This window comes from Sapajus apella, unplaced genomic scaffold, assembly GCF_009761245.1.
Source record: "Sapajus apella isolate SASKATOON/1434 unplaced genomic scaffold, GSC_monkey_1.0 scaffold24, whole genome shotgun sequence".
Taxonomy (NCBI): domain Eukaryota; kingdom Metazoa; phylum Chordata; class Mammalia; order Primates; family Cebidae; genus Sapajus; species Sapajus apella.
This window is the reverse complement of record NW_022436964.1, coordinates 10,279,273-10,291,716: the sequence shown is the minus strand read 5'-3', so window position 1 is coordinate 10,291,716 and position 12,444 is coordinate 10,279,273. Positions and strand designations below refer to the sequence as shown.

The 12,444-nt window shown below is 38.1% G+C and overlaps 1 protein-coding gene across 12 annotated transcripts in view; it reads right to left on the bottom strand.

Moving 5' to 3' along the window:
• TRPM6 (transient receptor potential cation channel subfamily M member 6) overlaps positions 1 to 12,444 on the bottom strand; it is a 167,325-nt gene that overhangs the window by 78,556 nt on the left and 76,325 nt on the right. For 11 of the 12 annotated variants that reach the window (XR_004272629.1, XR_004272630.1, XM_032290908.1 and 8 more), the window contains 5 exons: positions 9,343 to 9,483; positions 6,581 to 6,706; positions 4,740 to 5,017; positions 3,145 to 3,373; positions 655 to 807 (listed from right to left, as the gene is read on the bottom strand). Coding sequence is in view for 10 of the 12 variants with exons in the window: in XM_032290908.1 (XP_032146799.1) it covers positions 655 to 807; positions 3,145 to 3,373; positions 4,740 to 5,017; positions 6,581 to 6,706; positions 9,343 to 9,483 (927 nt within the window). In the remaining 2 variants the exon portion in view is untranslated. The remainder of the gene's footprint in view (positions 1 to 654; positions 808 to 3,144; positions 3,374 to 4,739; positions 5,018 to 6,580; positions 6,707 to 9,342; positions 9,484 to 12,444) is intronic. The other variant, XM_032290902.1, reaches the window with a different exon arrangement.

Here is a 12,444-nt window from a genome sequence, read left to right as displayed (position 1 = left end):
CAATGATCCAAGTTGAGGCATAAAAAGCAAAGAACATATTCACAGCATACCAGACATTTTGCAGAGGAGATGGGCCGCAAGAGAAGTAGCACAAGTTACCCGGGAAAGACTGCACACCTAGGACTCAAGTAAAACTATCCACAGCCTCTGGCTATAACAAATGAAAGGATCTGTGGGGTGGAACAGTGAAGATCAACACAAATTCTTAACCTGCATGGTTCTAAATAAAGATATGAGAAATTCCTCACTGTAGCTTTAGAGATGTAGAAGTTTATTTATTCTACTAGTTACAAAGGAAAATGAAAAGTTACATAGTTGTCAAGATATAATAAAGTCTTTGATTTTGGCTATGAAGTAGAAATAGGATATTTTGCTTAACTGTATATGGGGGTTAATTAGGTCTACTGTACATAGTATACCTGACCATCCCATAATAGGATTAAAATTATGCAAGAGAACTAAATGCTTGATTGATTAGTCAGATGCATTTTAAAATAATGTATAACCCCAACATCATCTGTCATCACTGGCCTGAAATAGAGGCAACATAACTTTTGTTTAACAGATGGCTACGTAAGTAAACTTTAAGGATATGTGTATGTTTGTGTGCAGTCAATACAATGAAAATTCAGTTCATTATGATTTTGCACTAACCACAGAAGGACTTTCTTTGGAACTGCTGGCATTCTGGTCACTGTAATACCACATAAATTGGAAGTCCTGGGACTGGGGAACATGTGACATCTCAGCTTTGCTTTTAAATTCCAAGGTCAAAATGGTGGGGGGTAAAATAATGCTTATAATGATCTGTAAAAGAGAAAAAAAGCAAAACAAAGTAGTAGGGACTACAAAAGCACATAGCAGACAAATAACAAAATTAATAATTTAAGTGTATATAAACTGCCAGGCCATCCCAGTTCAATTTTCATCCCTATTCTATAAATAACTTTTTGACTCAGCCACTTCAGTTCTAATGTCTCCCTCAGAAATATTAATGAGTACAAGCATTTGTGGATAAGAATGTTTATTGCAGGACTATTTGTAAAAGGAAACACTGGTGTCAACTTAAATGTCTATGTAGAGAGGGACAGCTGGTCTGGAATAACCTAATAGTGGAATACTGTGCAACCATTAAAAAGACAAAGGCAATGTTGAATACAATGAAAAGACAGCCACACTATATTGCTAAGTGAAACAAATCAAATTACCATTATTCCTTGATATACAAGGGGGGATTGGTGTCAGGACACCCCCAAACCCCGACCCCAAGAATACCAAAATCTGAGGCTGCTCAAGTTCCTGATATGAAATGGTGTTGTATTTGCATATAACCTACACACATCCTACCTTATACTTTAAACCATCTCTAGATGACTTATAATACCTAATACAATGTAAATACTATATAAATAGTTGTTCTACTGTATTGGTTTTTTATTTGTATAACTTTTATTGTTGTATTATTATTTATTTGGGGATGTTTTTCCAAATATTTTTTTTAATCTGAGATTGATTCAATCTGCAGATGTGGAACCCATGGATAAGAAGAACCAATTGTATAGAAGAACATAGAATAACCCCATTTTTGTAAAAAATAAAATTAAAAATCTTATCTAATTATATGTTATACATATGCATTTAAAAGTTTAAAAATATGTATACTACATTGTTATTATTTACCTCTAAGAGTAACAGGACAGGGCAGTGACAAGTATTATTTTTCAATGAGCACACTGCTTTAATAATTTTTTTAAAGCTATTAAGCAGATATTACCACATAAAACACATTAAAATTTGTCAATATTATAAAATCAAGAATCTAAAAGCATGCCATCACCTTCTGTTAGATCCATCTCCCATCCCACACGTATCTTTTCTCTATTTGTAAAACCCAAGGGAGGTATAGATCCAGACATCTACAATATTTTCATTATATTGCTACTGTTCATGAATTACTAGCAGACTTTTCAAAAAAGATTTTTAAGGTCAATTTGTATGGCCTTTCGAGGTAAAGAGTTTAGAAGATTTACTAAATGCCCTGATATCAACTTGATAAACAAACAAAAAAAAAAGAAATAGTCACTTATTCCCTCAAAAAAAAAGAAAGAAAGAAACCACACACACACACACACACACACACACACACACACACACACACACGGTGAGTAGAACAACAGAAGTTATTAATTTTATTTAGTTTATTATCTATTAGTATTCTTTTTTTTTTTTTTTTTTTTTGAGACGGAATTTCACTCATGTTACCCAGGCTGGAGTGCAATGGCGCGATCTCGGCTCACCGCAACCTCCGCCTCCTGGGTTCAGGCAATTCTCCTGCCTCAGCCTCCTGAGTCGCTGGGATTACAGGCACGTGCCACCATGCCCAGCTAATTTTTTGTATTTTTAGTAGAGACGGGGTTTCACCATGTTGACCAGGATGGTCTCGATCTCTTGACCTCGTGATCCACCCGCCTCGGCCTCCCAAAGTGCTGGGATTACAGGCTTGAGCCACTACGCCCGGCCTAGTATTCTTACACTGAGAAAAAATTTCACTAAAAAGTCTCATTTATTTTTGTTGTAATTATTACAGGCAATAGCAACTAATAATAATGAAATCTTCCCTATGTTTGTCTATGCTTCTAACTTCTTCTACCCACCCCTTACCTTTGTGGTGGAGAGGGCAGGTACAATTATACCCATTTTCAAAAGGATACTGTGGCCATGGGAGACAAAAGTCATTTTTACAGATTCCTCTGGGAAGACCCCAGATCATCTGTGTGAATCAAAGATATGAACTGGGATGTAAGGACAATCTGGCTATGACATTTGTCACCCTGTTGATTGCCAGGGTTGAGTCTGCTGATCTGGCTGGCCAGGTGGGTGTCCTTTTCCTCCCTCGCCCGGTTGCTCTATGTGAATCCCTCCCGAAGCTGCTAGGTGGAAGAAGACGACTATCCCCAATAGAAGAGCACGATCTTTGGTCAAGGGTATACAAGAAGCTGCGCTCCCCTGCTGAACCTCCAAACAAGCTCTCAAAGATATTAACTAATTTTCCTGAAGACACACTTCTGGAACAAAATGTAACTCGAGTACAGAATTTTATACCAAACTAAATTAAATTCCATAAGGGAAGTAAAGTAAACTTACCTTAAACCAAGAGTTTTTCCTCATTTTTAGGCGCCCCATCCACATGTCCGTCAGTAGCTTTTGGGTACAAGTATGTGAAACAAAGGGTCGTAATCCTCCTGACACGGCCAGTTTCAGGCAGGTCGAATGGCTCCAGTTCCTGAGTTCGTAGGTCAGCAGTGTCATGGCCATGCGCTCATTCTGCTTGAATGCTGTCTCCAGCAGGTCCAGAGCCAGCTGGCCAAACTGCCTGCCATGACGGTGGCAAATGAAGAAAACAAAGGCAGGTGAGAGAGCTGCATTCGCATTACTGGAAACATTTTAGAACATTTAGAAACACTGATTGTATATTGTGTGACCTGAGATGAAAAAACAAAACAAAACAAAAAAATTAAAAAAAAAAAAAGAAGAAACACTGACTGTAAGGGATTGGATGTGAGGCTCAGAAAACATCAATCCATAAGGCTCTCTTTAAAAAAAAAAAAAAAGCCAGTAACTTAATAATCTCAGTTTCCAGAAACTATTTGAAAGGAAATACTGCTCAGGAAAGGGATTTTTCTCCCTTTCCTGAAGGAACAGGACTAGGAGGTTTACATTGTAGCATACAGAATTTAATTCACACCCGAGCTATTCATGGGGAATAGCCCCTCTACACTGTTGGACATAACTTGGTTTGGGACTTAAATACAGGCTTATACATAGCTTGGTTTGGGACTTCCTGAAAAGACCAAATAAAGTTGTTTGTTTTGGACAAAAAAGACTGTTCAGAACCCAATCAGCAAGTAAGGAAAGCTGTGGAGCCATTTTTCTTTTTTTAAGATTTTATAAAACATCTACATGAGTTAAGAAAGCTACAGACCTAGACCTGGAGAAACCCTCATGTGATTTTCCAGGAGAATGTTTTCTCTGAAAGGTAAACATTGTCATTCTTTGGAATTTGGTTTTTTGGTAGAGACAGGGTCTTTCTATGTTGCCCAGGCTGGTCTTGAACCCCTGGCCTCAATCAATCCTCCCACCTTGGTGCCCCAAAGTGCTGAGATTACAGGTGTGAGCCACTGCTCCCAGCTGGGAATTTTTAAATCAAAATTATAAATTAGTTTCCATTGATTCTAGCTTCCATTCTTTCTTCACTACTATAACACTTTAGTAACTTTAAAACCAAAAGGATTTTTAACTTTTCTGTTTTCCACCATTACTCTCTGGTTCTTTAATACAATGCATTTATTTGTTTTCCCACCTGAGAGATACTTAATGAAAACAATGTCTTAATTTAATGTAACATCAAAGAGGATGAGAGTTAGGGGGAGCTTTCAAAATTATTAATTGAAAGTTTCATAGTCAGGAAACTAAAGCCCCGAAATCTTGTCAACTGACTTGTCTAATTAGTCAACAGCTGGACTAGAACCCAATTCCCCTGACTTGAAGGCCACCTCTCTTTCTTTCCTTTACTTCACAAAGCTCCGTAGAATACTTGAGGACCCTTTCAATAGGAGAGCCCATAAAATGCATGGCAATAAGTCCATTTGTCCCACAAGTTTAAAGATGAGAGAGATAAAAATGTCTAACCATTCTAAAAAGTGTCGATGTTTAGTATGAAGTGAAGAGAGAACACTTACTTTGAGTAATTCTTCAACTCTTCTGAGGCATCATCCACCATGTGACTCTCCTTAGCCTCATGGGCCATTGCCCGGTAGAGAATACACGCAATCACTGCTTTCACCGTGGCCTCCTCTCCATGCTGCCAGAAGAACATGGCCATCTTCTGCCTTTTCATCAGCACGGCCCAAACCAGCAGGTCATTGTAAGGGTAAATAAAGTCAGTAGACTCAGGGTCATCTGATACATTTTGTTCTTTTGACTTCTTCCTTGATTTATGAAGGACTACAGACTTTTCCTGTTGGAAAATAAAATAGGAATGAGTTTTCAAGTACTCAGATGCACGATGTTTTACCAAATTCAACACAGCAGGTATCCTAGAGATATTTTTTTAATCAGTGCTAGAAAAGAGATAGAAACAGTAAGATTTTTATAAGCCAGTAAGCAAAATTTAGACCATAAAAGGTCACCTATTTCTTGTTGCACTTAACAGATCCAGAGTCCCTAAACTGATATATCTTAAGGTCATTTAGCACAACTCAAAGCAGTACCTCTTTAGGATATACCCAGAGTGCTTAACTGAATTTGAAAAGTGGATGGGTAGGGGGAGATATAACAATGTCTGAGAAATGGTGCCATCTTCCTCAAAATAATAACATTGTGCAGTAAGATGAGCACCGAAATAATAGAGACTCTATGACAATTTTTAATTTCTTAAGGGGTGAAAATAACATTGGATAAATGAGAATGATATATTTTTTTAAATCTCTAACCTCACTTAGCAGATAGATTCATTATCTTCCCTTTGGGAAAACATCCCTAGTGTAGCCAACATGTATTCAATAGATTGATTTGAAGTTTCTTTTCCTTTATATTTATCAGCAAAGGTAATAGGTGACCATGAAATGCCATTCTCCACCTGATAAATCCCCATGCACTTCTATATCACTTTGTGTGTCTCTATCTCTGGGCCCATCATACCACAGTAGTTACTACTCTGAGGAAGATGAGACCATTTCTCAGACAGCATTATATCCTCCTCTACCTACCCACCTTCCAAGTTCAACAAATCATTCAGTTTAATGCCTGGCAAATACTAAAGATTCAATAGTTACTCTTTTTAATTTGAGAGGTCATAGTGAAACATTGTAATTTGCTTCCTCTCTTTCTATAAATAAAAGGAATTCATGTTCATTGATGATGACCAAGGGTAATTTTATAAAATACCTCTTTCGTACCAGGAGCAATGGAAAGCAAACCTCTTTCAGCTAACATAATAACCATTTGCATGGAAATTCTTGAGCAAAAGCATTTATTCTCAAAGGAAATTGGGACTGGAGGAGTATGGGACAAGGAGGTATAACAGTGTTATACACACACATACATACACGTCATCATCATACTGTAATATTAGGCTTATATTAATTTCAAGAAAACCTCAAAAAGAAAAAGAGAAAAAAAAAAGATGAAAAAGGTCAGTGCAAGCGAAAAGTGAAGGAAAAGAAGGAAGCAGCCCTCACATCCACCTGGCCTTAGGGAACAGGACCTAAGAGTACGGTGCTGGGTTAATGATCACGGTTTTTAGGCACCATCCCATAGACTGCCTGACTGAGTCACTGTCTAGACAGAGCAGAGATAGCAGCAAGGAAGACAGGCTAAAGTGCAAGCACAGAGAATCACTGTGGCTTTGCTCACTGTTGTTAGTGGACAGCTGTGTTATGCTTTTGACTTGCACCATTTGTTTATGGCACTTAGAAATGGTCCCTCTATTTGCACCTCCCTTTCTTTGATGTAAATGAAGAAACAGTCTCGAGGAGCAAAAACCATTTTCCTTTCAAGTCTAAAAACAAGTAAATAGTACCTTGAATTTGTATGGCTGTGCAGTTCTAATGAACTGAGAGTGCAACGTACTTTCTGCAGATTCATTTCTGTTTTCTGAGGAGCGTCTCCGGTGCTGGGAAGGGTTTTGAACAGAGCTGGTCACTCTCTGGCACATGTTATTATTTTATTTTAAAAATAAGACAAAAGGAAGGGAGACGATTATACTGGTTTATTTCTAGACAATAATGAAAACCAAATATAATGTTGTGTCCTACCAAATATCCATGCCTCTGTCTCTCATCCATGATTAGCACCCAACAAGAGCCTCTAATGATCTCCCTCTCCTTGTGCATTTTGTGAGTTCCTAACATCTGAGACAATACACTCTTTTGCTCCCTATTATACAACTGCATTCCTTCACTACATGGAAATTCCATTAGAATGAATGGATGTTCTCTACCTGGAACAAGTTCAGAATAGGCAATAAAGATTTACAGGTCTGATAAGAAAAAAATTCCCATCACAAGCAGCTCTAAGTTTAAGTCAGAGAGTTATGGAATTTCTCAGGTATTATGTAATATCTCCACTGGAACCCCAGTGGCGAGGCCCAGAACAACACAACTCACTGACATTAGCATGAGGTTTTCATCAATGAGAAACAAAAACAAAAGGGACTAACATAAAATATGATAAAACCCATAGGCTTTGTTTTTTAAATTTCATTTATTAATTTCTTTTTTTATTTACATCCCATTTTCTGTGGATATTAATTTATATTTTTAGAAACTGGGTCTCACTGTGTTGCCCAGGTTGGCCCCAAATTCCTGGGCTCAAGCAATTCCCCTGCCTCAGCCTCCCAAAGTCCTGGGATTACAGGCATGAGCCACCATGCCCAACCGAAACCACAGCCTTTGAACTGCTTTATTTAAGTTTTTGTTTTGTTGATAAAAATTAAACATAGAAATGATGAGGTGAAGACTTTTTAAAGGTAATACCCAAATTATTATTACTATTGTAATATAGAATTAACAGTGTCATTACAGTAATTATCATAATGACCATTGTTACTAACAAATACTCTACACCCTCTATGTACCAGGAAAACGGATTTTTTAAATATATTATTTTATTTAATCCTTCTGACAAATTTATAAAAGGGGCATTACAATTCCCATGTACAGTTGAAGAAACATGCACAGACAAGTTAAGTTTACTGTTCAAGATTACACAGCTACTCATGAGCAAAACTAGGATGCAATCCCAGCCAGATCTCCCTGACTCCAAAATCATGTGCTTGTAACTACTACAGTCTAGTTGAATATGACACACAATAAACTCTGCACTCCACTGTTAGACAAAGAAATGCGTGAGTTCATACTGGCAGGCCATTTAAAGAAAGGGCACTAAGGAAACTTCCCTAGCAAGCTCCACAGGGGGCTGCACCAAGGCCACAGTCAGCCTTCCTTCTTGCCACTGGGAACCTCACAGCAAAGTCTATTCTGTTTAAATGAAGTAGCTGCTACCTCCGAAAGTGTATCCTTATGCCTTTGAAATCTTAGTAAAGAACATTTTTCTGTGTCAGATTGGGTTTCCTGTTTTGTTTCTTCATTTCTGAAAGCCAAGCTTGGCTTTCAGGTCACTTGACTCTTTATAAATGTTCCCATGTAGCTTGATATTCTAGGCTGTTTATGGGATCTGACCCCAAACTGTCTTTCCAGTCTCCTCCCTTAAAAGCATATGACATGGCCAGGCGTGGTGGCTCATGCCTGTAATCCCAGAACTCTGGGAGGCTGAGATGGGCGAATCATGAGGTCGAGATTGAAACCAGCCTGGCCAACATGGTGAAACCCCGTCTCTACTAAAAATACAAAAATTAGTTGGGCGTAATGGCGAGCACCTGTAGTCCCAGCTACTCGGGAGGCTGAGGCAGGAGAATTGCTTGAACCTGGGAGGCGGAGGTTGCAGTGAGCAGAGATCGTGCCACTGCACTCCAGACTGGCGACAGAGCAAGACTCCATCTCAAAAAAAAAAAAAAAAAAAAAAAATGACTCCCATTCTCCAACAAAAAAGGTCTTGTCACTGCGAAACATATCGGAATATCCAAAGGCTGTGGCCTTTACTGCTCCTTCTCTTATCTCAACAAAAATACCCAAAACTAAATTTTCTATCCTCCCCTCATCTTCTAATAAGAATTAGTCTCTATAATGGCAATTTCAAGAAATAGGCAATGTTTCCTCTGCTAACTACTAACCAACAATTCTAATTTGACATTCGTAGACTCTCAAAACTATAATGGAAAATACAATACGTATCACTTGTATTTTTAAGGACATTCTACATGCATCTGTCAACATAATTACTACATGCTCATACCAACTTTGTTATCTCCAGGCTATAGGCCATGATGAGTTTACATATCTAATCTGATTAAGCTTCTGATACCAGTATTTTCAGAAGAAAAAGAAAGAAAATAAAATAAAAAAGAATTGGTCATCTCTGCCTCTAAACTGCCTCATCACATTACTTCTAGGTCATTATAGCATTTATTATGCACTGTTTTGTATTATGGCTAATTATTCATAAATCTGTTTCTTCAAAGAGTTTCTAAACTTCTGAACCTTGCGCATCCCAAGCCAACACTGCAACACGTAGGACAGTACTTCACATACAGCAGATAACAAATGTCCATAAATAACATGCTGTTTCAGGAGCTATTTTCATCTGAACTTCCCAAGCTATTTTTCTAGAACGACAATTTCGAATTACTCTTAATCTTACTTGGGCACTTTTCAATTACTCTACCTTATGTTTTCTGTAGAGGTTGTTGTAGAGGGCTCTGAAATGTTTTCTAGTGTAGCTGCTGCGATATGCTCTACCAATGAGGTATTCTACTACCAATCCAATGTCAATCAAGGTTATTCGGTAGCCGGATAGAAGAGTATGCTGCAACAAAAACATGCAATGACTTTTAACTTTTAGTTGACTTCTTCCATTTCTCTTACCATGCCATTAGAATATAATCAAATTAGTTGCAAAGAGCTAGACACACCTTTTAAATATCTTTACAAGCTGATCAATTTAAATGACTAGCCATTGATATAATCTGCTAGTTCAGAAGGAAAAATATCTTGGCCTTACTACATTTTTTCATTTCATAGACATTAAATGTGTGCTTACATCTATGCGTGCTCTCTCTCATTCTCCTAATCATGCACACAAACACATAAACACACACATTTGAGTAAAATACATTTAAATATTGCTTTTATTCCATATTGGGTTCCTAAATGGAAGCAAGAGAAAAATATTAAACAAGTAGAAAAAAACAAACAAATATGTATATAGAGTTTTTAACTAAAAATAATATAGCTACTCCAACAGAAGTAAAATCATAAGGTATATACTGAATGTGTGCGATCCAAAATTAACATTGGGTTAGTTTTTCAGCTTCTCTTTGTTGAAATGGATATAACATTTTGTAGTGTGTTGACTACATCAGATGTAAAACAAGAAAATGGAAGGAAGTAGAACAAAAACAAGGACTGTAGAATGACAGAGTCAAATTCGGTATCAGAACATGAGGCTCATGCCACCAGGGTCTTCCTTGAAGTGAACTTAATCCAGGATAGAGAGTATAGTGTTTTCTATATTTCAGAGCATATTTGGTGGTCTTTGTATCTATAATCCACTCTTCCTATGGTCCAAAATCCCACAGGATATATCACAAGGGTATTGAAGTTGTCAGCTTTCATGTCTATTTTCCTTTACAGGCTACGTGGAAGGGTCTGTCCTTCTCTACCCAGCGTTTAGCATATGACTTAGCACTTGGCCAAGCTGAGTAACTATATGCAGGCATACCTTAGAGATACCGTGGATGCAGGCGGGACCACCACAATAAGGGGAATATTGCAATAAAGCAAAACAAATAAAACCATAAGGCTGTGCCAAGACAAGTGTTGTGGCTGGTTGGCAGGAGGGCTGAGTGGCAAATTCCCAAGTATGTGGGTCTTAGTCTAAATGAAAATTATTTTGACTCCTTAAATTGCACTTTACTACCTCTTCATAACTGTTCACTTTTGAACTATTTATTCATAGTAAATTGTTAAAGGCACACAGAGTGTTGAAAAAGGTCTCTGAAATGAAGATTGTGACTAATGTTCACAAAGCATGGAACAAGAAATAAGGTTGTATATGTATGAATGTAAATAATTTAATTTTTCTTTTTCACATTCATAATTTACCTTTTTCAAGGAATGGCCAAAGTAATGCTCTTATTGCTCCTAGTTAGAACATATTTAACCTAATTCATTGCTTTTTTTTCAGTTTACTGTGGCAGAGTTTAAGAAAAAAATTAAAGATATCATTTTCATATTGCATAAATCAATACAAACTAAATTTACATGGACACTTTTGTTTACTGCTAATTTGCCAAGGAATAGGACACCCATAATCTCAACACTTTGGGAGGCTGAGGCAGGTGGATCACCTAAAGTTAGGAGTTCAAGACCAGTCTGGCCAACATGATGAAACCCCATCTCTACCAAAAATACAAAAAATTAGCTGGGCATGGTGGCACACACATGCAATCCCAGCTACTCAGGAGACTGAAGCAGGAGAACGTCTTGAACCAGGGAGGCAGAGGTTGCAGTGAGCTGAGATCACGCTATTGCACTCCAGCCTGGGCAACAAGAGCAAAACCCATCTCAAAAAAAAAAAAAAAAAAAAAAAATTCCCTTCACTCTGGCTCTTCTGCCACATCAACATAACCTGAAAGCTCACTTTCCTTCTAAAAAGATAATAAAACTTTGGGCCAGGCACCGTGGCTCACACCTGTAATCTCAGCACTTGGGAAGGCAGAGCCACGTGGATCACCTGAGGTCAGGAATTCAAGACCAGCCTGGCCAACATGGTGAAATCCCATCTCTACTAAATATACAAAAATTAGCCAGGCGTGGTGGCGGGTGCCTGTAATCTCAGCTACATGAGAAGCTGAGGCAGAAGAATCACTTGAACCTGGGAGGCAGAGGTTGCAGCAAGCCGAGATCACACCACTGCACTCTCCAGCCTGGGTAACAGAGCGAGACTCCATCTAAAAAAAAAAAAAAAAAGAATAAAAAAGATACCAAACTTCAAACTTCAAAAAAATAAGAAATTTTTAAAATGTGCCTTATGTGGATTTTAACCATAGTGACAAATAAAAAGTACTCCCAGTTTTCAGGGGATGTGGATAGAAGTCATTGGTAATTAAAAATTTTTTCTTTTTTACATTTTTTTTTTTCTTTTTTCTGCTGTGAAGAATATGAAAGTCACTGGTAACTAAAAGAGAAAAAACTGCCGGGGGCGGTGGCTCAAGCCTGTAATCCCAGCACTTTGGGAGGCCGAGGCGGGTGGATCACAAGGTCAAGAGATCGAGACCATCCCGGTCAACATGGTGAAACCCTGTCTCTACTAAAAATACAAAAAAATTAGCTGGGCATGGTGGCATGTGCCTGTAATCCCAGCTACTCAGGAGGCTGAGGCAGGAGAATTGCCTGAGCCCAGGAGGCAGAGGTTGCGGTGAGCCGAGATTGTGCCATTGCACTCCAGCCTGGGTAACAAGAGTGAAACTCCGTCTCAAAAAAAAAATAAAAAAAAAAGGAGAGAGAGAAAAAAACTGAGGTATAAAAGCTTGTTAAAGTTGGAAGGTCTTGGTAACTAACGAGGGATCAAATAATTTTATTTTAGGTTTGACCTAACGCATAGTTCAGTGAGAACACCATGAGCAAAACATGAGCAAGGGTATAGAACGGGGAGGGAGCCACTTGTCTGCCTAGAACAATGCTGACACACAGACTCACAGAAGCAACAAGACAGCACCAGAACTGTCACTGATATCCTAAACAATAATAGCAAAAAAAATGGAAA